The following is a 24,647-nucleotide window of genomic DNA, read 5'->3' on the forward strand; positions in this document are numbered from 1 at the left end:
CTTATTCTGTGTGTGTGTAATTACCTCATCTGTAAAAATCTCACATACCTCTCTAACATTGGCATTGCCAGATGCAAGAATGGACCACAAGATTCACAATGAAACCCACTTTAAGAGTTTTATTAACAGAGGGAAGTGGGGGAAGAGGGGAGTGCACAAGCCTGTCTGAAAGCAACATGGTAAGAGAGGGTAGATCAGGGTGTGTCTGCTTTTTAAAGGCCTACTAGTGCATGCACATAGGGGCTTACATAGCCACAGCACACATAGATTATGTGACCATGATGCATATAGACTAGGCACACACTTTGCCTGAATGTTGATGTCACATGAGTGGTCATGGGACCCAGAAGTTCCCACTTTGGCTAAAAACTCTCTTCCCCTAAGGGGTACAGCACAGGTTGACAAAATCAAAAATGAGACGGAAGCGACTCCGAACAGACCCGCAGCCACCACGAACAGCAAAGGTCAATATCCAACACAGCCTACCTACCCTGTGCAACCTCCTGGGAATCCAGTATACCCTCAGACCTTACACCTTCCTCAGGCTCCACCCTACACAGACGCTCCGCCGGCGTACTCAGAGCTCTATCGTCCAAGCTTTGTTCATCCAGAGGCTGCCACAGTCCCCACCATGTCAGCTGCGTTTCCTGGCGCCTCTCTGTATCTGCCCATGGCCCAGTCTGTGGCTGTTGGGCCTTTAGGCTCCACTATTCACATGGCTTACTATCCAGTCGGTCCCATCTATCCACCTGGCTCAGTAGTGCTGGTAGAAGGAGGGTATGATGCAGGTGCCAGATTTGGCACTGGCGCTACCGCTGGCAACATTCCTCCTTCACCCCCTGGATGCCCTCCCAACGCTGCTCAGCTTGCAGTCATGCATGGAGCCAACGTCCTTGTGACTTAGCGCAAGGGAAACTTCTTCATGGGTGGCTCAGATGGTGGCTACACCATCTGGTGAAGAACCGTGGCCACGCCTGTGCCGGGAAAGACATCACGTACCTTCAGCACTTCTCACAATGTAACTGCTTTAGTCATATTAACCTCAAGTTGCAGTTTAGACACATGTTTTTGGGGGTGTCTTTCTGGTGTCCAAACTTTGAGGCACTTTTCAAATTTAATAAGGAACCATGTAAGGACAGCAGTCCCTCCCTAGAGCATTTTGAGGTAGGGAGGCATCCATTCTTCAAATGAATGTGAGTGAAGCAGCCCCGAGGCTCTTCCCTAATTCCTTTGGAGTAACACTGTACCATCCTGGTCTTCGCTTCTAGTAATAAAACATCAAATTAGGTTTGGAGGGAACTTTGATCTTCCTAAGAATTAAAGTTGCCAAATTATTCTGATTGGTCTTTAATCTCCTTTAAGTCTTTGATTTATAGTAGTTGTTAAATGAAACGCATTAGCTGTCTGCCTTTTCCTCCCCACCAGCCCACCCTGTCCTCCGTCTTCCATCAAATCAGTGGTGCAGGACAGAAAGCTGGTCACTCGGCCCTTCTCGCCGTGCACTTGTCCCTCTTGCCATTCTTAACTGTCTTCATAAGGATCCTCTGAAGCCCCCTGTGCCCTGAGCACAGACCCATTTCTCTGGGTTTTGTGTATCTCCAGGAGAAGGTGAGGGGACCTTTAGGACCCACCTCGTAGGCCGTCTCTGCATCACCACGAACCCAGACTTGCTGTGGTGCCAAACCTGGACTTAAACAACAGTTCTCAGTGCAAGCTGTCCCAGAAAAGTTTCTTTAAAAGTGATGGGCAGAGAAGAAAACACATGAAAAAGCTTGGCTTTAACGCCAAATTAAGGGTGTTTCGGATCAAACTTGGTTTTCATTTTCTGAGTGTCTGATGCAGCCACTCGGGTTTCCAGGAGTTTTCCTGTGATGGGTTGGTTAGTAGGGTCACGTGAATGCCTCGCTATGAAACGACTTGAGTCCAGTGAGATCTCATTATGATTAATATTTCAGGGATCCTTAATATTTTGATTTGTTTCTGAGATTGGATTTTATTTTATCGGACATTTCAGTTCATCTAAATCTTGTGTTCTGTACATGTATTGTTTGACTGTACCATCGACTGTTATGGAAGTTCAGCGTTGTATGTCTCTCTACACTGTGGTGCACTTAACTTGTGGATTTTTTATACTAAAAATGTAGAATAAAGACTATTTTGAAGATTTGAATAAAGTGATGAAGTTGCATTAAAAAAAATGAATGAGTCAGAGGAATACTTCTGAAAATGCAATTTAGTGGTGTGGTTTAATGAGCCATGTAAGGTTGTTCTTCTACCCCAACAATAGAGAAACGAGGAGAGGTAGGACCCCAAAAGTCCCTCAGTACCAAGTATGTGGCTCCAGTGTCCAAGATAAAGGACATGGTCAGCTCTGATACTGTGATTTCTACCCGTGGCTTCCTGGTAGAGATGACAGTAGTTGGTAAAAAGAACCCAGGCATCCTCAGGCATCCAAGACCAGACCTAAAAGATTGGTTGGAGAACGCTCTGTGTCTGTTGTCTCCATGCCACAAGGTGCACAGGAACAATCAATTGCCCAATGCCCATCTTGATGACACTTTGGACATCAGGTGCGGGGTGTGATGAATTGTGTCAAGGTATGCCTGGATACTAACAAACAACATAAATTTAAAACAAGGGTGTTGAGTTTTTCTTCCTGGGAAGATTTGAGCTAAAACTGAATGTGATAAACTTGTTCTAAAAGGGAGAAGGAGGAGGAAGAAGAGGTGGGAAGGAGCAGTGGGAGTGAGAGCAGGTGTGGGAATGAGTGTTTCCAGTAACCACTAGATACTTGCTTAGAACATGGAATGAAAAGTTCTTAGAATGAGATCGTGAAAGCTTGCAGCATGAGTTCTGGCAATATTAAGATAAATATATACTCCAAAGTCAATCTCATATCATTTTACTTTTCCATTGTATCAGTTATATTCATTTAATTCAGCATTGACTGTTTTGAATCTATGAAAAATAGGTCAGGCATATGGTAAAATAGCAAATGTCCAATGTTTCCTTTCAAATATCTTGCATTTGCACACAACAAATAAAATTATATATATATATAATGAAAATATGTATTTCTCACTATACATATGAAAGCCTCTGAATATCCTAACTGACTATAAACCAAACATTCATATCACACCTCCTCCAAGATTCAGGGAGCAAACATCCCAAAAGAGGGACCAGAAAGAGTGCATGAGTAAGAGGATGGGGATATGTGCTGCCAATAGACATTTGGACATGAACAGTTTTATGTATAATGTCATTAACAATAAATAGTTTTTTGGCATGTAACATAGCACACATGATTTGCAAAGTGTTTTTGTTTAATGCTAGATGCTCTCGGTAAATTCTCAATTTTAGTACTTATGTCTGCTTTACTTAGATTTTCTAATATCTTCTAGTTCTCACTGTATTACTTATTTACATTTTTCATGCAATCTATTTTGATCATATTCCTTATCCTTCCCAGCACCTCTCAGCTTCTCTCCCCAATCCACACAGCTTGCATTACTTATAATAGACACTGACAATACGCTTTTTTGGAGTTACCACCTATATTGCGTTGTATATAAGTTTATAACAAATATAAGCACAAACAATATGTAAAAATTAAAAATATATAATCATCCACAAAAGTTGATAGAAGAGGAATAAACATATACTGTCACAAAGTTGCCATAATTTATAAGAATCAAAAGATTTTCTTCAGCTAGGCAGGTCTATACTATGTAATCTATAACCTGTAACTCAGGAGGTGAAACCAGGATGGTTGCAAGTGCATGGCCAGCCTGAGATACATAGTGAGATGAGAGACAGGGAGTGGGAAGACTCTACGATAAAATACATGTGTATTGTAATTTCTAAAGATACATAAAATGAATGTTAATAAGTATAATATAGTGGCTTTAAAGAAGCTGAAATAAAACACTAAAATAATTGATCATCCAAAAATGAAAAGATAAAAGGAATCTCATGAAAAAATCAAAAGAACAAAATGACAAGAAACAGACAGGACTTGAGATGTAGTTTAATATATAATGCTAGTATGGCATTCACAAGGCCATACCAATAATAAAAGAGCACATACACAAGAAAAACTAAAGCATATAAATACAATAAATGGAAAGGAGCATTGATAGCCTATTATAAGTAATGCAATTAACTCTTAAAATCAAGAAATGGTTACAAATTGTCTACAAAAGGAATTTTTATTGATTACATTGAGCTATACACTTTTTCTCGGCTCACCTGCCTTCCTCTCCACTCCCCTTCAACCCTCTCCCAAGGTCCCCAAGCTCCCAGTTTACTGAGGAGATCTTTTCATTTTTACTTCCCATGTAGATTAGATCCATGTATGTCTGTCTCTCCTAGTATCCTCATTGTTGTCTAGGTTCTCTGGGATTGTGGGCTGCTTTTGTTTGCTTTATGTCTAAAAGCCACTTATGAATGCATTCATATGATATTTGTATTTCTGGGTCTGGGTTACCTCACTCAATATGATGTTTCCTAGATCCATCCATTTGCCTGAAAATTTCAATATGTCATGATTTTTTTTCTGCTTTGTAGTACTCTATTGTTTAAATGTACCACATTTTCCTTTTCCATTTTTGGTTGAGGGGTATTTAGGTTATTTCCATGTTCTGGCTATGACAAACAATGCTTCCATGAACATAGTTGAGCACATGTCCTTGTGGCACAATTGAGCATCCTTTGGATATATACCCAAAAGTGGTATTGCTGGGTCTTGAGGAAGGTTCTTTCCTAATTTTCTGAGAAATTGGCATTCTGGTATCCACAGGGGCTGTATCAGTTTGCATTCTCACCAACAATGCAGAAGTGTTCCCTTTACCCCACATCTTCTTCAGCGTAATTTGTCATTGTGGCTATTCTTACAGGTGTAAAAATGGAATCTCAGAGTTGTTGTGATTTGTATTTCTCTGATGGCTAAGGATGTTGAGCATTTCCTTAAGTGTCTTCCAGTTATTTTAGATTTCTCTCTTGAGAGTTCTCTGTTTAGGTATGTACCCCCATGTTCTTATTGAATTATTTGTTATTTTGATGACCAATTTCTTGAGTTCTTTGTATATTTGGGATATCAGATCTCTGTCTGATGTGGAGTTAGTGAAGCTCATTTCCCATTCTGTAGGCTGCCATTTTATGTTATTGACCAGGTCCTTTGCTTTACAGAGGCTTTTCAGTTTCAGAAGGTCCCATTTATTGTTTTTCTCACTGTTTGTGCTACTGGGTTTATATTTAGGAAATGGTCTCCTGTGCCAATGCATTCAAGTGTACTTACCACTTTCTCTTCTATGAGGTTCAGTGTGGCTGGCTTTATGTTGAGGTCTTTGATCCATTTGGACTTGAGTTTTGTGCATGGTGATAGATATGGATCTATTTTCATTCTTCTACATGTTGATATCCAGTTATGCCTGCACCATTTGTTAAATATACTTCCTTTTTTCCATTTTATATTTTTTGCTTCCTTGTCAGAAATCAGGTGTTTGAAGGTGTGTGGATAAATATCCAGGCCTTCGATTTGGTTCCATTGGTCCTCCTGTCTGTTCTTATGCCAATACCAGGCTGTTTTCAGTACTGTAGCTCTATAGTAGAGTTTGAAGTCAGGGATTGTGTTGCCTTCAGAAGTTTCTTTATTGTCAAGGATTGTTTTGGCTATCCTGGGTGTTTGCTTTTCCATATGAAGTTGAGTATTGTTCTCTCGAGGTCTGTGAAGTATTTTTCTGGACATTGCATTAAATCTGTAGACTGCTTTTGATAAGACTGCCATTTTTACTATTATTTATATCTACCCAAGGTCATAGGAGATCTTTCCATTTTCTGGTATCTTCAATTTCTTTCTGGAGAGATTTAAAGTTTTGTCATACAGGTCTTCCCCTTCTTTGGTTAGAGTTAATCCGATATATTTTATGCTATTTGTGGCTATTGTGAAGGGTGATGCTTCTCTAATTTCTTCAGCAGCCCATTTACCATCTGTATAAAGGAGGGATACTGATTTTTTTGAGTTAATCTTGTATTCTGCTACATTACAGGAAGTGTTTATAAGCTGTAGAAATTCCTTGATAGGATTTTTGGGGTAGCTTGTGTAAGCTATCATATCATCCACAAATAGTGAGAGTTTGACTTCTTTTCAAATTTGTATTCCCTTGATCTCTTTTTGTTGTCTTACTGCTCTAGCTAGGACCTCAAGAACTATATTGAACAGATATGGAGAGAGGAGGCAACCTTGTCTTGTTCCTGACTTCAGTGAGATCGCTTTGAGTTTCTCTCCATTTAGTTTGATGTTGGTTGTTGGCTTGCTGTATATTGCCTCTATTATGTTTAGGTATGTTCCTTGTATCCCTGTTCTCTCCAAGAATGCAGTATTTTGTCAAAGGTGTTTTTTTAGCATCTAATGAGATGATCATGTCGTTTTTATTTTTCAGTTTGTTTATATGGTGGATTACATTCATAGATTTTCATATGTAGAACCATCCCTGCATCTCTAGGATGAATGTGACTTGGTCATGGCAGATGATTTTTCTGATGTGTTCTTGGATTTGATTTGCCAGTATTTTACTGAGTATTTTTGCATCAATGTTCATGAGTGAGATTGTTCTCTAATTCTCATTCTTAGTAATGTCTTTATGTGGGTTGGGTAACCTTTCTATGCAGCCTCATAGAAAGAGTTTGGTGATGTTCCTTCTGTTTCTATTGTGTGGAACAATTTGAGGAGCATTGATAATAGTTCTTCTTTAAAGATCTTGTAGAATTCTGAGCTGAAACCATCTTGTCCTGTTTTTTTGGGGGGTGGTGTGGGATATTTTGATGACTGTTTCTATTTCTTTGGAAGTTATAAGTCTATTTAATTTGTTTATCTGGTTTTTATTTAATTTTGATAAGTGATATTTATCTAGAAAATTGTCCATTTCTTTTAAGTTTTCCAATTTTGTGGAGTACAGGTTTCCAAAATATGACCTAATGATTCTCTGGATTTCCTTCATGTCTGTTGTTATTTCCCCATTTTCATTTCTGATTTTGTTAATTTAGATATTCTCTCTCTGCCTTTGGTTAGTTTGGATAAAAATTTGTCTATTTTGTTGATTTTCTCGAAAAACTAACTCTTTGTCTCATTGATTCTTTGTATTATTTTCTTTGTTCCTATTTTGCTGATTTCAGTTCTCAATTTGATTATATGCTTCTGTCTAGTTCTCCTGGGTGAATTTGCTTCTTTTCTGTTTTTGTGTTCAATCTGTTAGCCTATGTCTTTTTATAGGGGAGTTGAGTCAATTTATATTAAGAGATATTAATGACCAGTAATTGCTATGTCCTATTATTTTAGATTTCGATGTGGGTGATATGATTTTGTGTGTTTTTCCTTTCTTTGGGATTTGCTACTGTGAGATTATTTTCAGTGTTTTTGTTGATGTAGCCAACTTCCTTGGGTTGGAGGTTTCCTTCTAGTACTTTGTGTAGGGTTGGCTTTGTGGCTAGTTATTGGTTAAATTTGGTTCTGTCATGGAATATCTTGTTTTGTCATTCTATGGTGATTTAAAGTTTTGCTGGATATACTAGTCTGGGATGGCATCCATGATCTCTTAATGTCTGCTTAACTCTTGATCAGAACCTTCTGGCTTTCATTGTTTGGAGAAGTCAGGTTTAATTACAATAGGTCTGCCTTTATATGTTATTTGGCCTGTTTCCTTTGCAGCTCTTAATATTCTTTCTTTTTTCTGTATGTTTAGTGTTTTGATTATTATATGGTAAGGGGACTTTTTTGATCCAGTCTATTTGCTGTTCTGGAAGTTTCTTGTATCTTCATAGGCTTATCTTTCTTTAGGTGGGGAAAGTTTTCTTCTATGATTTTTTGTTAAATATATTTTCTGTGCTTTTGAGTTGAACTTCTCCTTCTTCTATACCTATTATTCTTAGTTTTGGTCTTTTTATGGTGTTCCTTAATTCCCGAATATTTTATGTTAAGATTTTGTTAGATTTAATGTTTTCTTTAAATGATGAATCAATTTCCTCTATTATTTATTCAGCACTTGAGATTCTCTCTTCCATCTCTTGTATTATGCTGTGTATGCTTGCATTTGTTGTTCCTTTTCTCAAGATTTCTATTTCTACAATTCCCTTGGCTTGTGTTTTCTTTCTTGCTTTTATTTAAATTATCAAGTCTTGAATAGTTTCTTTCATATGTTTGTTTCTTCTTGGTTTTCTTTAGGGGATTTGTTTATGTCTTCTGATTTTTTGTTTGTCTTTTCCTCCATTTCTTTGATGGAATTTTTCATTTCCTCTTTAAGGGCCTCAAGCATTCCCCTAAAGTTATTTTTAGGTCATCTTTTCTGCTTCATCTATATTTGTTTGTTCAAGTTTTGCTGTTGTAGGGCCACTAGATTTTACTGGTGTTATGTTGCTCTTTGTGGTGTGGCATGTGTTCTTACCTTGTCTACCCATCTTTTCCTCTGATTGTTAGAGTTAGGGCTATCTGTGACTCTGGTGATCAATCTTCCAGGTTACAGTGGATCCAAGGTTCAGATGGTTTCTCCTCATGGTGCAGTCAGGATCACAATTCCAGTAATCCCATTGGTCACTCCATGTTTTTGGAGCTTGCTTGGCATTCCCTGGCTTTGCACTGTAAAACCAGGGGTTGTTCAGGCTTGTTCACATGGAGATTGCTTGTTTGGGACTCTTTCTGCTGAGGTTCCTGGCCTGGGCCTGCTCTGACAGAGGTCACTAAATCAGATCTGTTCCAGTAGATGTCACGCCTCAGGCCTACTAACTCTGAGGTCACTAATTCACATCCAGTTAGTCAGAGTTCTTTGGTTTGTGCCTGCTCCCATAGTGGTGGCTCACTTGTACCTCTCCTGGTCCTGCAGAGTTCTCTGACTTGGGCCTGCTTCTTGGTGGTCATTCTCTTGTACCTGCTTCTGTGGAGTTGACCGTCTCAGGCCTGCTATGGCAGAGGTTTCTGGCTCAGGCCTGTTTCTGTAGATGCCCCTGGCCTAGGCCTGCTCCCACAGAGGTCCCTGGCTTGGGCCTGGTCCCACAGAAGTCTCTGGCTCAGGCCTACTCCTTCAGAGGTCCCAGAGTCACACCCGAACCAGCAGAGGTCTCTGGCTCAGGTCTACTCCTTCAGTGGTTGCTTCCTTGTACATACTCCTGTCCAGTTTGTTGTCTAATGACTGATCCAGCAGAGATTACTAGCTCAGACCTATTTCTGAGATGTCCCTGGCCTGGGCCTGCTCTCACAGAGGTCTCTGACTTGGCCCTGGTCCCTCAAAGGTCTCTGGCTCTGGTCTACTCCCTTGAAGGAACCAGACTCATGCCCAGACCTACAGAGGTCCAGGCTCAGGCCTACTCCCTCAGTGGTGTTGTACCGGCTCCTGTGGATTTTGCTGCCTAAGGCCTGCTCCAGTGGAGGTTGCTGGCTCAGACATATTTCTGTAGATATCCCTGGCCTAGGTCCACTCTCATGGAGATCCTTGATTTGCAAAGGTCCCATAGAGGTCTCTGGCTCTGGTCTACTCCCTCAGAGGTCCCAGACTTGTGCCAGGACCTGCAGAGGTCCTGACTCAAGCCTATTCCCTCGGAGGTCCCAGGTCTCTTGTTCAGGCCTACTTCCTTGGAGGTCCCAGACTAACACTCAGACCTGCAGAGGTCCTGGCTCAGGCCTTCTCTCTCAGTCATTACCTTGTACCTGCTCCTGCAGAGTTTACTACATCAACCAAAATTCATTTTTATGTACAAAAGTACCAACAGCCTGACAATGGAAGAAATTAAGAAACTAATTTAGCTGCAATAGTTGTCATGATGCACTAATCAAAGATACTTGCTACTGTCAAAAATGGGCATTTCATAACTATAAAAGGTCAATTGATCAAGGAGATATAATAATCATGAATATATGCAACTAATAAACCTAAATAAGTTGTGATTTTCTGAAACGGTCTCCATTTGCCATAAAATGAGGCTTCTTTGATGAAGGGTAATAGCTACACTTATTTGTGCGTATAAGAATAAAATTTAGATTGTAGTAAGGAATTATGCTGGTCTACCACAATGGCAGGAGTGCCAAGGCCCATAGCTTCACTAAGACCAGAAAGCTGACTAGGTATCCCATACTAAGCCTGATTTCTATCCTACCGAGTGGCCCTGAAGTGCAATTAGACACCAGTAGGTTGCCATGAACATATGAGTGCCACTTCTTTTACCCTTATGCGTATCTTGCAATGCTGGTAATTACTGCAGTTCATGGGGTTACAGAGATCTACGGATTGTGGGGAGCCTAGCCCCAAAAGATATATCAGCCTTATAGTTTCTGTATCTATGGTTCTGGCAACACTATAGAAAGGGAAATGGAAAAATGGCTACCAAAACAAGACCAGAACAATAGCAGTATAAACAGAAATGTTAATGTGTAAGGGGTAAATTTTGTGGGGTCCTACCCATAGACAAAGAACTGTAGGCAACTATTAACTACTGGGAAAAGGGAAATTTAACCTTCCATGGGGATTAGCCCCCTTATTATTTGTCCAGTGCAGAATAGTCAGCCTTGAAACTATTACACACAAGCAACAATGATATACTCAGCAGGCTACATATGTATATGTGTGTGTATGTGTGTGTGCATACACATACATATGTGTTCAAGGGAGAGTAACTGGGAGGAACAAGAGGAAGGAAAGAAAGGGAAGAAGTGATGTAATTTTATTTCTACTAAAAACATTAAAAAGTTCTAGTAATATGCACTGAGGAGATAGTCTCTGTTTAAGTAGCAGTGTTCCTGAGAGCTAACCAAAGCCTAGTTAAGAAAAACAGTCTATAAAATTATTCATCCATACTTTCCAAATGTCAAGGCCAAGGAAAACAAACCTTCAAAACCCATTTTGGATTAAAGAATATCAAAGAAGAAAGCACACAAATACAATGCATGCCTTGGAATTTAATCTTGTCCTGAAAAAATTACTCTGAAATATAGGATGAGGACAAGTACCCAAATGTGAATATGGACTATGGATTATATATAGCCTATATATTATATTATATCACATCATATTTAGTATTTCTATATATAGGCTAATGAATCATTTGAATCTCTATATTTTAATATTAATTAATTAGGGTCTATATAAGAGAATATTATTGCTCTTTAGAAATACATACTGAAATATGTATGTTAAAAGGGGCATGACATCTCCAATTTATTCTCAAATTGTTCAGAGAAAAGGTGGTTCCTGTATATTATAATTATATTCTGCAATAGAATTTGTGCGTCTGGATAAATGATGAGTGGGCGTACTTTGAAACATGTTTGAAACCTTTCACTTCATAACTAGTAGTTACAATTGAAGGTTTAAGAATTGAACCTTTATAATCATAAAGACTGCCATGCAATTCCTCAAAGAAAAATATTTTAAAAATTTAAAAAGAACCTGAGTTTTAAAAAGAGCAATGATATTGGGGAAAGGGGGCAGGGGGAGTAGTTTTGTCTCTAGAAGACACCCTGATTAAGTATCCCATTTAATTTTGAATTCTAGATTGCTATAAATCATTTCTAACTTTTATAAACAGAAAGCTTTACCCTCCAGAAAGATAGCTGTAGTATAGACATAGAACATAGCTGTAGTATAGGCTCAATGCTGTTACAAAGCAATAGCAGTTTGTAGCTAAATCTATTGTCTTCAAAATAGATTGAGGAAAAATATAGTTCAAAGGGGAATAGAAAGCATTGAAAAAGAAGCAGACTTTCCAGATGAGAATTTTGGAGATTTTTATTTTTCAGTTTAAAGATAGAGGCTTTTTGAGAACCAACTATCTTTGAATGGATGCCTTGCTCAGCCTAGATATAATAGGGAGGGCCTTGGATCTTCCCCAAAGCAATGTGTCTTACCCTCTCTGAGGAGTGGATGTGGAGGGCCGTGAAGCACAGGGGGGTAAGTGGAGGAAATGAGAGGAGGGGAGGGAGTGGGCATATGGAAGCTTTTCAACGAACATTTCTTGTCTTCCTTTCTTTGCTTGCGACACTCTCTTCAATTCACACCTGTAGATGTGGTAGTTTCCAAACCATCATATCAAAACTGACATTTTTTTCATGGGGCTCAATGAGTTACATACGGTATGGTCACATGCAATGATCTATTCCCAGTTCTCAATTGATTCCTCCCTGATTTGTCTCTTCATAAATACTCCTGCCAAAATGCCACATCCTTAGACATAAGTCCCAAGCCAAGCTTTTCACTATTTTATTTTTATTTTGGCAATTATCACTAATTGAACACACACATGTATGCACACATGTACATATGCTATGGTTCTTTACTGTTTGTCTCCACTCCTATAATATGACACCCATGAAAAAGAATCTTCTTAGATTTATTTCACTGCTACTAGTGAATGAAATGGAGTGAATGAAATTGAGTGAATGAAATTGGTGCAGTAAATATTCTTGGCTTAACTGCTCTTAGAAAAGACCTGATGCTAACAAGATCAGTCCTCTATTTTTATAGGACAGCATGTGAAGCCCCAGGAACCAGAAGGATCAAATGACATATAAAAGGTGACAGAATTTTCTGACGATAGAGCCAAGGTTAGTGTTGAGGTTTTCTGATTCATAGTCCAGCAATCTTTCTCCTGATCCTTTCTGCCTTCTACTGTCGTTTATTCTCAGCAAAATAGTGGGGAAATACTTCCCTGAACTCCATAATGACATTGTGTACAAGTGAAAGGAAGATGCTGAACAGTATCACAAATTCACTGGCTGCATTGCCCCACTTCTTCACTGGTTTTTATTGGCTGCCAACCATATATGCAAGATGTGACTCATGCTGAATATTGAAGGAGAAGGGCCCTTTGAAGGAATTTTTTTGCATGTTCAAAGGGAATAAGTCCAATTAATTTAACACAAGAAAAAAACAAGCCTGAAATGAATGGTAAGAAATTTCATGTGGCTCCAGAGGAGACCCTAATTTTGTTCAGCTAAAATGATTATTAAAAGCATCCTTTTAAGGATGAGGGGGACACGCCAACAGAGAATAGTATGAAGAAAGGTGAAATGGAATGTCAGTGAAGGTATTCTGAGAAGATTAAGTAGAGCAGTTAAGAGCCACAGAGTTCTGGTAGTGCTATTGGAATTTCCAAAGAAAAAAACCTGTTCAGATAAGAATAGGAAGAATTTTTCAAATAAGATTATAAGAGTTTGGGCTTCATTCACATACTCAATCACAAGTTGTTAAGTACAATTTAAATATATAAACGAATAATCATTGTGTTTTATGGAAGAGGGGATGGCATATGAGAAGTGTTTTCAAAAGAATGATTTGGTATAAGATGAGCTGGCAGGAGAAGTAATAATGTATATTCATGGATTTGGATGGTTAGAAATGGGTCAAGAAAGAAGCAAATAACTGGTGAATTCTATTAGTGAATTATTTCATTAATGTTGAAATAGAGCATACAGACTCTGATAATTTACATAGGAAGCAAAAAGACTGATTAAGTATTATAGTCCAAACAAATTTAAAAAAAAAAAAAACACTTTCACTTTTTTTGTTGCCAAAGGCCATAGCAACCAAGTAAGTAAAATGAAAATGTGAGTATTTAAGTAACTCAAATTCAATAATCACAAACATAAGTACAGTAACATTTTTGTTATACTCTTGATTTCCTTTAAAACACCAGTCATGATTTTGGGCAATAAACTTATGAACTACTAATGAACCATATCCAAAATTTGAAAACACTGTCATAAATTTAAGCCAAGTGATTCAGATGTTTAGGGCTCCCTGTAGATGACCAACTTAAGATCAACCTATCAACCTACCATCTAGGATGGGAAAGTGGCTCCTGAGGTCCCACACCGAGCTGAGAGCTATTGGAAGGCATTGATTGCTGAGGGAGGGAGTGTCAGTTTCCTCCAGGTTTATGATCTCTCATAGGTTGCCCATGCTCCATTGAGTATCTGTGTACCCAAGCACGCAGAGACAACTCTAATTGGGCTCAATGGGTTGAAAAAAGGAAGGACATGAAGTTAGAAAGATGAAATATTGGAGCAGTTGGAGAGGGAAGCAGGGGTAGATATAATCAAAATTCATTGTAAACATACATGAAATTGTCTAATAGACAAATAAAATGAAATTTAATTTTATTAAGAGTAATAGCAAATCATTTGGGACCAAGAATAATCACGCTTTTAGAGGCCTATATCTTACAAGTTCTTTTATTTGGAAAGACAATACCTCAGATCAAACCATTTCACTAACAGCCAGCCACCAAATTCACTGCCTTTAGAGTAATCTGCCTGCCACGTTCTTTCCCTCCCATTCTTCTTCCTGATTCAAACCTTCTAAAGATTCTCCATGTCTTCTTCATAATTTTAGACTACAATGGCTTGACTTTCAAAGTCTTACAGTAGTTATGTCCTTTTATTCAATCTTATTTGTCATACTGCACAAAATTTTGGTTGCTGTTACACTTTTAAATCCTACAAGCATACACTGTTATGCTTCCTTCTAGAGTGGGCTTGCATAGTCAATTCTGCCTTCAGTGACTCTTCTTAGTCCAACAAACACAACACTCTACCTATTTTATGAGACACCTGCTGCTCATTATGCCGCTTTTCACTAATTTCTGTTAATATTTACAGTGTTTGACATGCTTAATGGAAAAGGTACAAACTTGACCCAGACTGATCTAAGTTTTAATCCTGAATCTTGTAGTTACTAGTGAATCATTGTACAAGGCATAATTTTTCACTAAGCCTTAAATTGTATAAACATAATAAACCCCAGAGGCACACGCATTTGTGACTTATATATTTGTAAGGCTGACATAGGAAGACTGCCACAAGTTTGAAACCAGCTTGGCTTTCATAGTGACCAATTTCAGAAGGTATATAGTAGGCCATTAGTAAAATTTAGGTGATTTTTTTTACTCTTTTTATTATTGTGGTTGTTTTTTTTTTCTTTTTACAAAATAAAGACAGAAAACTGACCTTTAAAAGACAGTAGCTTCTCCTGATTGCCTTATTCTTCTCTGAGACTCTTGCTTTATCCTCTAAGTTTCCTTTCAGTGTACTCTGCTAATTACATTGTAACAAGCAACTGAAAACAAATATGCCAATCATGAGGCTGTGATCTTACTTTGGAAAATATTTGCACCTAAGTAGAATGAGCTGTCCCATCACATTCACAAGGTAGGAATTCCAAGGCATTTCCCATCTCTTACAGAAAAGTTTCAAATATTCCAATTATGTCTAAGCTCAAGATCATTAATTGACGTATATGGAAAATTCCCCTTGTCTCAGCTTCAAAAAAGTAGAAGTTTGCTAACATAAAGAGGAAAATATTGAGGAACTTGACCATTGTGGCAAGTGGTGACAGATATAGGACTACCATTCCTCTTTATTTTCAACAACGGTTAGGCAAAAAATAGCATATTGGTTATATGAAGGACTAAAGTGTTTTTTTAAATTTTGATATATTGTTACAACTTTTTCTCAGCTTCATAGTTTTATTTGTATTACTAACAGTTCAAGGCCTATGTTGTGCACATGCTAACCTAACTTTCTTACATAGCTCAAATGTATATGATAACGTTTTAAGGCAGAGTACAAATGTTCTTTAAAGCTTGAGTTACTAAATTCATTCCAAAGGGGCATTCTATCCAAAGTTAAAGTTCTGTGTTATTCTAAAAGTTGTATTTAGAAATTTCAAGATTGTCTATAGCAAGATATCAACTCCTTTTATAAATAAATGGAAACATATGGATCACAGAAAAAATATCTTTGAATATTGAGAAAATATTTAGCACTAATCATTATGAGAGAAAATAAGACACAAATTTTACCCTGATACTCTTGGGAAAGAATAAAGAGTTTAAGGAAAAGTGACAGTGACAAAGATTTCAGGAAGGTGTTATTTATAGAAACTCTTGCTATGAGGATAAACGTGGGGAAAAGTTATCAATTTTATTGGACCAGAAATAATACATATGCCCAGGAAAGAAACTCATTATGTAGGTCAGGCTGGACTCAAAATCACACAGATCCACCTCCTTTCGCCTCCTGGGATTAAAAGTCTGTTACACAATACTAGGTTAAGGAACTCTATATATTCTTATTATTTGGCAATTCCACCTTGTATATCTCATGTTTGCATTCACATGTTGATAAAACGATCATTCTCTCTGTGCACTGAAAAACGATGCAACTATTTAAAATTACCTACCATTTCTCATATGGAGTGATGTCCAAATAGTGTTAATCCTGAAACAAATTATGACAGTTGAAAAGCCATGCCTGAGTATGTAAAAATAAATGTATGGGCAAATACATAACCAACTATAGGGACACATGCAATAACCAGTGCATGCTTATGTATTTATTTTAATCCTTTTAATTAGCAAAATTAATGCATTTCCAATGACATTTTCATATGAATTTATCATTACACTTGTTCCTATTTGCTTTCATTCCATTCCTTATTATGCTTCCTATCTACAGTATTCCTAGACAGATACTCAAAAAAGTCTAAATCAGTATAATACAGAGATATTTATATACACATTTTTATTCCTGGACTATTTACAATGGCCAGGAAATGTCCATCAAGAGTTGAATATAACAAAGAAAACATAATACATATACATAATAGAATTTTATACATCATAAAGAAGAATAAATCCGCCCTTCCCTTCTGCCCCCTTCCCTCTTTGGGCATATAACACCACCCTGCTCAGCCTGTCTGGGCACTGGGGGCGAATCCTCAGGGCAAGCAGGCAGGCGGGGGTTCCTTTGTTTCACTGGCCTGCCTGCACCAAGCAAGGTAGACGTTTGTTTACGAACTACCCAACCAGCACAGAGATCTGATCTCGGCACCAGGAGAGACAGCAGTGGGGTGAGTTTGTGACGCGGCAGCAGCCCGGACAGGGAACTCAGAAGTTCCTCATCCCCCCCCATCCCTCCTGGGCTCCCTGCAGAGACTCTACTCCCTGCAGACTGCCTCTCTGTTCATATCCCACCCAGCTTGCATCCAGAACCCTTCTTCCTTCTGCCCCCTTCCTTCTTTGGGCACATAACACCACCTAGCTCAGCCTGTCTGGGTGCTGGGGGCGAATCCTCAGGGCAAACAGGCGGGCGGGAGTTCCTTTGTTTCACTGGCCTGTCTGGGCGCTGGGGGCGAATCCTCAGGGCAAGCAGGTGGGCGGGAGTCCCTTTGTTACTCTGGCCTGCCTGCACCAAGCAAGGTAGGTGCTTTGTTTATGAACTACCCAACCAACACGGAGAGCTAATCTTGGCACCAGGAGAGCCATCATTGGGCACGGAGATCTGATATTGGCACCAGGAGAGACATGACTGGAGCACCAGGAGAGCCATCACTGGGGAGTGCCATCACTGGGAAGGGACATCAGTAGGCAAGGAGACCTGATCCTGTAAAAGAAGATCCATAGGAGAGCATTCGGAGGAAGAGATGGGCAGGCGCCAATGCAAGAATTCACCCAACAATCTGAAAAATAATATGAAACCACCAGAACCCAGCGACCTCACAACAGGAAGACATGAACACCTTAATCATGAAGAAGTAGAAAAAATTGACTTTATGAAAGTGATTGACGCCCTTAAACAGCATGTAAAAAATGCCCTTATAGAAATGGATGAGAAGTATAACAGAAAGTTTGAAGAATTGAGTAAAGCAGTGAATGATACCCTAGGAAACCAAGGAAAAACAATCAAACAGATAATGGAAACAGTTCAAGACTTGAAAACTGAAATGGAGGCAAAGAAGAAAACACAAACAGAAGGCCGTCTGGACATGGAAAATCTAGGTAAACGAATAGAGACTACAGAAACAAGTATAACCAACAGAATACAAGAGATAGAAGAAAGAATCTCAGATCCTGAAGATACCATAGAGAAAATAAACACGATGATCAAAGAAAACAGCAAGGCCAACAAACTCTCATCACAAATCATTCAGGAAATATGGGACACAATAAAAAGACCAAACCTAAGAATAATAGGAGTAGAAGAAGGAGAAGAAGTGCAGCTCAACGGTCCAGAAAATATATTTAATAAAATTATAGAAGAAAACTTTCCCAACCTAAAAAAAGATGTATCTATGAAGGTTCAAGAAGCATACAGAACACCGAATAGGCTGGATCAAAAAAAAAAAAATCCCCTCGCCATATAATAATCAAAACACAAAGCATACAGAATAAAGAAAGAATATTAAGAGCAGCAAAGGAAAAAGGCCAAGTTACTTATAAAGGTAAACCTATCAGACTTACACCTGACTTCTCTATGGAAACCATGAAAGCCAGAAGGTCCTGGATAGATGTACTGTAGAAACTAAGAGACCGTGAATGCAAGCCCAGACTATTATACCCAGCCACGCTTTCATTCACTATAAATGGAGAAAACAAAATTTTCCAGGATAAAAAAAATTTAAACAATATGTAGCCACAAATCCAGCCATACAGAAAGTAATATAAGGAAAATCACTAACCAAGGAGTCCAACAATGACCACAATAACTCAGACATCTAGAGACCCTTCATCAGTGATGGAGGAGTTACTTTCATTTAATAAAGAAACTGCCTTGGCCCATTTATAGGCCAGCCCTTAGGTGGGTGGAGTAAACAGACAGAATGCTGGGAGAAAGAAGCCGAGTGAGTGAGTCGCCATGATTCTCCCACTCCAGACAGACACAGGTTAAGATCTTTCCTGGTAAGCCAGCTCGTGGTACTACACAGAATATTAGAAATGGGTTAGATCAATATGTAAGAGCTAGCCAATAAGAGGCTGGAACTAATGGGCCAAGCAGTATTTAAAAGAATACAGTTTCCATGTAATTATTTCGGGGCATAAGTAAGCCATGCGGGCAGCCGGGTGCCGGGGACGCAGCCCTGCCGCTCCTATTACAACAGAGTGGTACCCAACGTGCTAATGAACTCCACGTAAAACCTGAGAGGTCTTAAAAAGGACACAGAGAGAATTTAAGACAGCTTTTTGCTGTTTCTGGGTTGCATGCGGCAAAGAAATTGTTCTGACTCAGCAACAGGAAAAAACTGGCTGTTTTAAAATGCCAGCTTTCTGGGCTGTGCCGCCATTGCGATCTCTATCTGGCTCCTGTGGGAGACAGAGCTTTTGAATGGAGCATTTGGAGTAAAGTGCTATGGCTTGCTTGATGGCAATGTGGACTGCTGTGTGTCTGGAACTGTGAGTGGCTCAGGGACACCAAATGGCTCTGAGGCAGGAGCAGTGCAACTCCACCATGCTGAACTGTGCTGGTCTCAGGCAGGAACTACCATAATTACCATAATAACAGCGCAGTTAAGGTTTTGACTGGGCAGTACACAGGTGGTACCGTATTACCCCTACATGGTGCAACTTAAGTTTTTGAGAAGTGCTTAACATTTTAAGAAATGCTCCTGGATAGTAAAAAAAATTACAGATTCACAATAAAACAGATTCAGACATAAAAGACCACAGTGTTGGTGCCTGTACGTAGGCTTGAGAGAGAGAAAAAACAAATATAGAGAATAAAGTTAGTGGTTTAAAAAAAAGGGTAAAGTCTTTAAAGAGACAGAGTAAAAGAAATAAAGAAAAATAAGCCACGTAAAAATGGAAAATTCACAGAGAGTCTGGATTCTTTGTATTATTGTGTTTTCTTTAAAATTTTTGACTGTGAAGGAGTAAGTACAGAGAAACATTTCATTATATGGGCTGCCAAGCTAAACCAGAATGGACATAAGGGTATTATGATTTCAGAATATGGGTCTAAGGATATGATGCTTTGGAGAGGGTCTTCTTTTGTTTTCACAGAGGATGAGACTCTGTGGATTGCGTCTATCCCGATATGGTATGATAGACCACACCCTCCTGAAAGGTTGCTGCGAACACCTTCAGAAAATTACTTCACTCAACTTCCCACTGAGATGAACCTGACACACAGGTTACACCATGAAAAATCTGAATACAGCACCCCCATTCAGCAGGAAGCAGTTTGGAGAGAAAAACTGCGCCCATGTTCCCAAATATGGTTTATAAATGTTCTTTTACATTTAAAGGGGGATATGATATAGATATGAATAATTTGCATTGGTATGGATTTTAAGGTTAATTTTGTTATGTGTATATGTATTTCTGCTCTTAAGGTATTGTGATTATGTAGTTCATTTAAAAATGTAATGTAAATATAGCTTGTTAATGGATAATCATCAATAATAGTCAAGCTTGTAGTCATGTTAGTTAGATTTTCTAGATATATAGAGATATATTTCAATTAGATAGGCATTCTTCATATCTTTCAAAGACTACAGAACATGGCATTTAATGTTTTAATAACTTAGGGCTTTTTATGAAAATGAGACACATCTGCTCCTGACAGCACCAATCTACTTCAAGAGGAAGATGGGCATCGAAGAGGCTCCTTATGGAGTTTGAAAGCCATTTGGGCAAAAAACTGCTCTTGCCTGGACTGTTGCATAAACTGGACAGAGAGAACCCTCAGAGAGAGGACTACTGAACTTGCCTAAAGGTGAGATGGTTTTTCGGGGTTCCTGACTCATAAAAGAGTCTGCGAGACATTCTGTAGGACACAGCAAAAAGTGACTGAACTGTCTTTGGAATTTCCTGCTTGATGAAAATATCTGCTGGATACTATGGGCCTGAAGGCTGAAGATGGATGCCCCAACGGTACAGAGGAACTTTGGGTGACTGTCCAGGCAGCAAGATGTCTCTGTCATTTCTAGAGTTTTCTTATTTCTTGTTTACTTAGGTAATATTATATCCTTCTGGAGTCTTTGATGGAGTTGAAGAATAAATAGATAGTTATAGTTTTCCTTAGTTATGATAAAAGATAAAATAGATATAAATATTGTAACTGTAATTTTTGCTTGATAACCGTTTTGTTATATGTAATTTTACTATGTTAAAGTTAAAGCCTTTCTTTTTTGTTTAAACAAAAAAAGGGGAAATGATGGAGGAGTTACTTTCATTTAATAAAGAAACTGCCTTGGCCCATTTATAGGCCAGCCCTTAGGTGGGTGGAGTAAACAGACAGAATGCTGGGAGAAAGAAGCCGAGTGAGTGAGTCGCCATGATTCTCCCACTCCAGAAAGACACAGGTTATGATCTTTCCTGGTAAGCCAGCTCGTGGTACTACACAGAATATTAGAAATGGGTTAGATCAATATGTAAGAGCTAGCCAATAAGAGGCTGGAACTAATGGGCCAAGCAGTATTTAAAAGAATACAGTTTCCATGTAATTATTTCGGGGCATAAGTAAACCATGCGGGCGGCAGGGTGCCGGGGACGCAGCCCTGCCGCTCATATTACAACACACCAGCGCAACTCAAAGAAGGGAAACACACAAAATCTACTACTAAAAAAGTGACCGGAGTTAACAACCACTGGCATTAATATCACTTAATGTCAATGGACTCAACTCACCTATAAAAAGGCACAGACTAAGAGATTGGATAAGAAAACAGGATCCAACATTCTGCTGTTACAAGAAACACACCTCAACCACAATGACAGGCACCTACTCAGAGTAAAGGACTGGGATAAGGCTTATCAAGCAAATGGACCTAAGAAACAAACAGGTGTGGCCATACTAATTTCTAACAAAGTTGACTTCAAACTTAAATCAATCAGAAGAGATGGAGAGGGACATTTTATACTCATAACAGGATGAAGTCTCAATCCTGAATATCTATGCCCCTAATATAAAAGCACCCACGTACGTAAAAGAAACATTGCTAAAACTCAAGGCAACCATCAAACCACACACATTAATAGTAGGAGACTTTAACACTCCTCTCTCACCAATGGACAGGTCAATTAGACAGAAACCTAACAGAGAAATAAGAGAATTAATGGAGGTAATGAATCAAATGGACTTAACAGACATCTATAGAATATTCCACCCAAATAGGAAAGAATATACCTTCTTCTCTGCAGCTCATGGAACCTTCTCGAAAATTGACCACATACTCGGTAACAAACCAAACATCCAGAGTTACAAAAAAATATTAGTAACTACCTGTATCTTATCAGATCACCATGGATTAAAGCTAGAATTCAGCAACAATGCTACCCCCAGAAAGCCTACAAACTCATGGAAACTGACCAGTCAACTATTGAACCATACCTGGATTAAGGAAGAAATAAAGAAAGAAATTAAAGTCTTCCTTGAATTCAATGAAAATAAAGAAACAACATACTCAAACCTATGGGACACTATGAAAGCAGTCCTGAGAGGAAAGTTCATAGCACTAAGTGCCCACTTAAAGAAAACAGAGAAAGCACACATTGGAGACTTAACAGCCCACCTGAAACCTCTAGAAAAAAAAGAAGCAGACTCACCTAGGAGGAGTAGAAGAATGGAAATAATCAAACTGAGGGCTGATATCAACAAAATAGAAACACAGAAAACAATTGAAAGAATCAATGAAACAAAAAGCTGGTTCCTGGAGAAAATCAACAAAATGGATAAACCCCTATCCAAACTAATCAAATGGCAGAGAGAGAATTTGCAAATTAATAAGATCAGAAATGAAAAGGGGGACATAACCACAGACACAGAGGAAATTCAGAGAATCATTAGATCTTACTACAAAAGCCTGTATGCCACAAAACTGGAAAATGTAAAAGAAATGGACACTTTTTTAGATAAATACCATATACCAAAGTTAAACCAGGTCCAGGTGAACAATCTAAATATACCTGTTAGTCACGAAGAATTGGAAGCTGTTATCAAAAACCTCCCTTCCAAAAAAAGTCCAGGACCAGATGGTTTGAATGTGGAATTCTACCAGAACTTCCAAAAAGACCTAATACCTATACTCCTTAATGTATTTTACAATATAGAAACAGAAGAGTCATTGCCAAATTCCTTTTATGAAACTACAGTAACTCTGATACCAAAACCACACACAAGACTCAACCAAGAAAGAGAATTACAGGCCAATCTCACTCATGAATATCGATGCAAAAATCCTCAACAAAATACTGGCAAACCGAATCCAAGAACACATTAGAAAAATTATCCATTATGATCAAGTAGGCTTCATCCCAGAGATGCAGGGCTGGTTCAACATACGCAAATCTATCAATGTAATCCATCATATAAATAAACTGAAAGAAAAAAACCATATGATTGTTTCATTAGATGCTGAAAAAGCATTTGACAAAATTCAACACCCCTTTATGATAGAAGTCTTGGAGAGATTAGGGATACAAGGGTCATACCTAAATATAATTAAAGCTATTTACAGGAAGCCGACAGCTAACATCAAATTAAACGGAGAGAAAATTAAAGCCATCCCACTAAAATCAGGAACATGCCAAGGCTGTCCACTCTCCCCATACCTCTTCAATATAGTTCTTGAAGTTTTAGCAATAGCAATAAGACAACATAAGGGGATAAAGGGGATTCGAATTGGAAAGGAAGAAGTTAAACTTGCATTATTTGCAGACAATATGATAGTGTACATAAGCGACCCCAAAAATTCCACCAAAGAACTCCTACAGCTGATAAACACCTTTAGTCATGTGGCAGGATACAAGATCAACTCCCAAAAATCAGTCGCCCTCTTATACACAAAGGATATGGAAGCAGAGAGGGAAATAAGAGAATCATCACCTTTCACAATAGCCACAAACAGCATAAAATATCTTGGGGTAACTCTAACCAAAAAAGTGAAAGATCTATTTGACAAGAACTTTAAGGCATTGAAGAAAGAAATTGAAGAGGATACCAGAAAATGGAAGGATCTCCCTTGCTCTTGGATTGGAAGGATCAACATAGTAAAAATGGCAATTCTACCAAAGGCAATTTATAGATTCAATGCAATCCCCATCAAAGTCCCATCAAAATTCTTCACAGATCTTGAGAGGACAATATCAACTTTATATGGAAAAACAAAAAAAACCCAGGATAGCCAAAACAATCTTATACAATAAAGGAACTTCTGGAGGCATTACCATCCCTGACTTCAAATTCTATTACAGAGCTACAGTAATGAAAACAGCGTGCTACTGGCATAAAAACAGAGAACTCGACCAACGGAATCATATAGAAGACCCAGATTTTAACCCACAAACCTATGAACACCTCATTTTCGATAAAGTAGCTAAAAGTATACAATGGAAGAAAGAAAGCATCTTCAACAAATGGTGCGGCACAACTGGATGTCAACCTGTAGAAGAATGAAAATAGACCCATATCTATCACCATGCACAAAACTCAAGTCCAAATGGATCAAAGACCTAAATATCAATCTGAACACACTGAACCTGATAGAAGAGAAAATGGGAAGTACCCTACAACATATGGCCACAGGAGACCGCTTCCTATGTATAACCCCAGCAGCACAGACATGAAGGGCAACATTGAATAAATGGGACCTCCTGAAACTGAGAAGCTTCTGTAAAGCAAAGGACACTGTCATTAAGACAAAAAGGCAGCCTACTGACTGGGAGAAGATCTTCACCAACCCCGCAACAGACAAAGGTCTGATCTCCAAAATATATAATGAACTCAAGAAACTAGACGTTCACCGGGCGGTGGTGGCGCATGCCTTTAATCCCAGCACTTGGGAGGCAGAGGTAGGTGGATCTCTGTGAGTTCGAGACCAGCCTGGTCT

At 38.7% G+C, this 24,647-nt stretch overlaps 2 protein-coding genes across 2 annotated transcripts in view; one reads left to right on the forward strand and one right to left on the reverse strand.

The window, feature by feature from the left end:
- Window positions 1-24,647, reverse strand: part of Il1rapl2 (interleukin 1 receptor accessory protein like 2) — a gene marked incomplete at its 5' end in the record, with an annotated part of 592,881 nt that overhangs the window by 482,276 nt on the left and 85,958 nt on the right. The gene's annotated exons all lie outside the window — the stretch shown is intronic.
- On the forward strand, window positions 444-1,134 carry LOC130867396 (DAZ-associated protein 2-like). The gene has a single exon (XM_057759353.1). It carries the CDS (start codon window positions 632-634, stop codon window positions 902-904), a length of 273 nt encoding a protein of 90 aa, XP_057615336.1. The 5' UTR covers window positions 444-631; the 3' UTR covers window positions 905-1,134.

The sequence above is a fragment of the Chionomys nivalis genome, chromosome X (genome assembly GCF_950005125.1).
Source record: "Chionomys nivalis chromosome X, mChiNiv1.1, whole genome shotgun sequence".
Classification (NCBI taxonomy): domain Eukaryota; kingdom Metazoa; phylum Chordata; class Mammalia; order Rodentia; family Cricetidae; genus Chionomys; species Chionomys nivalis.

Excerpts from the sequence above, each read along its gene's own strand:
- LOC130867396 (XM_057759353.1), top strand. The coding sequence starts at position 632 with ATGTCAGCTGCGTTTCCTGGCGCCTCTCTGTATCTGCCCATGGCCCAG.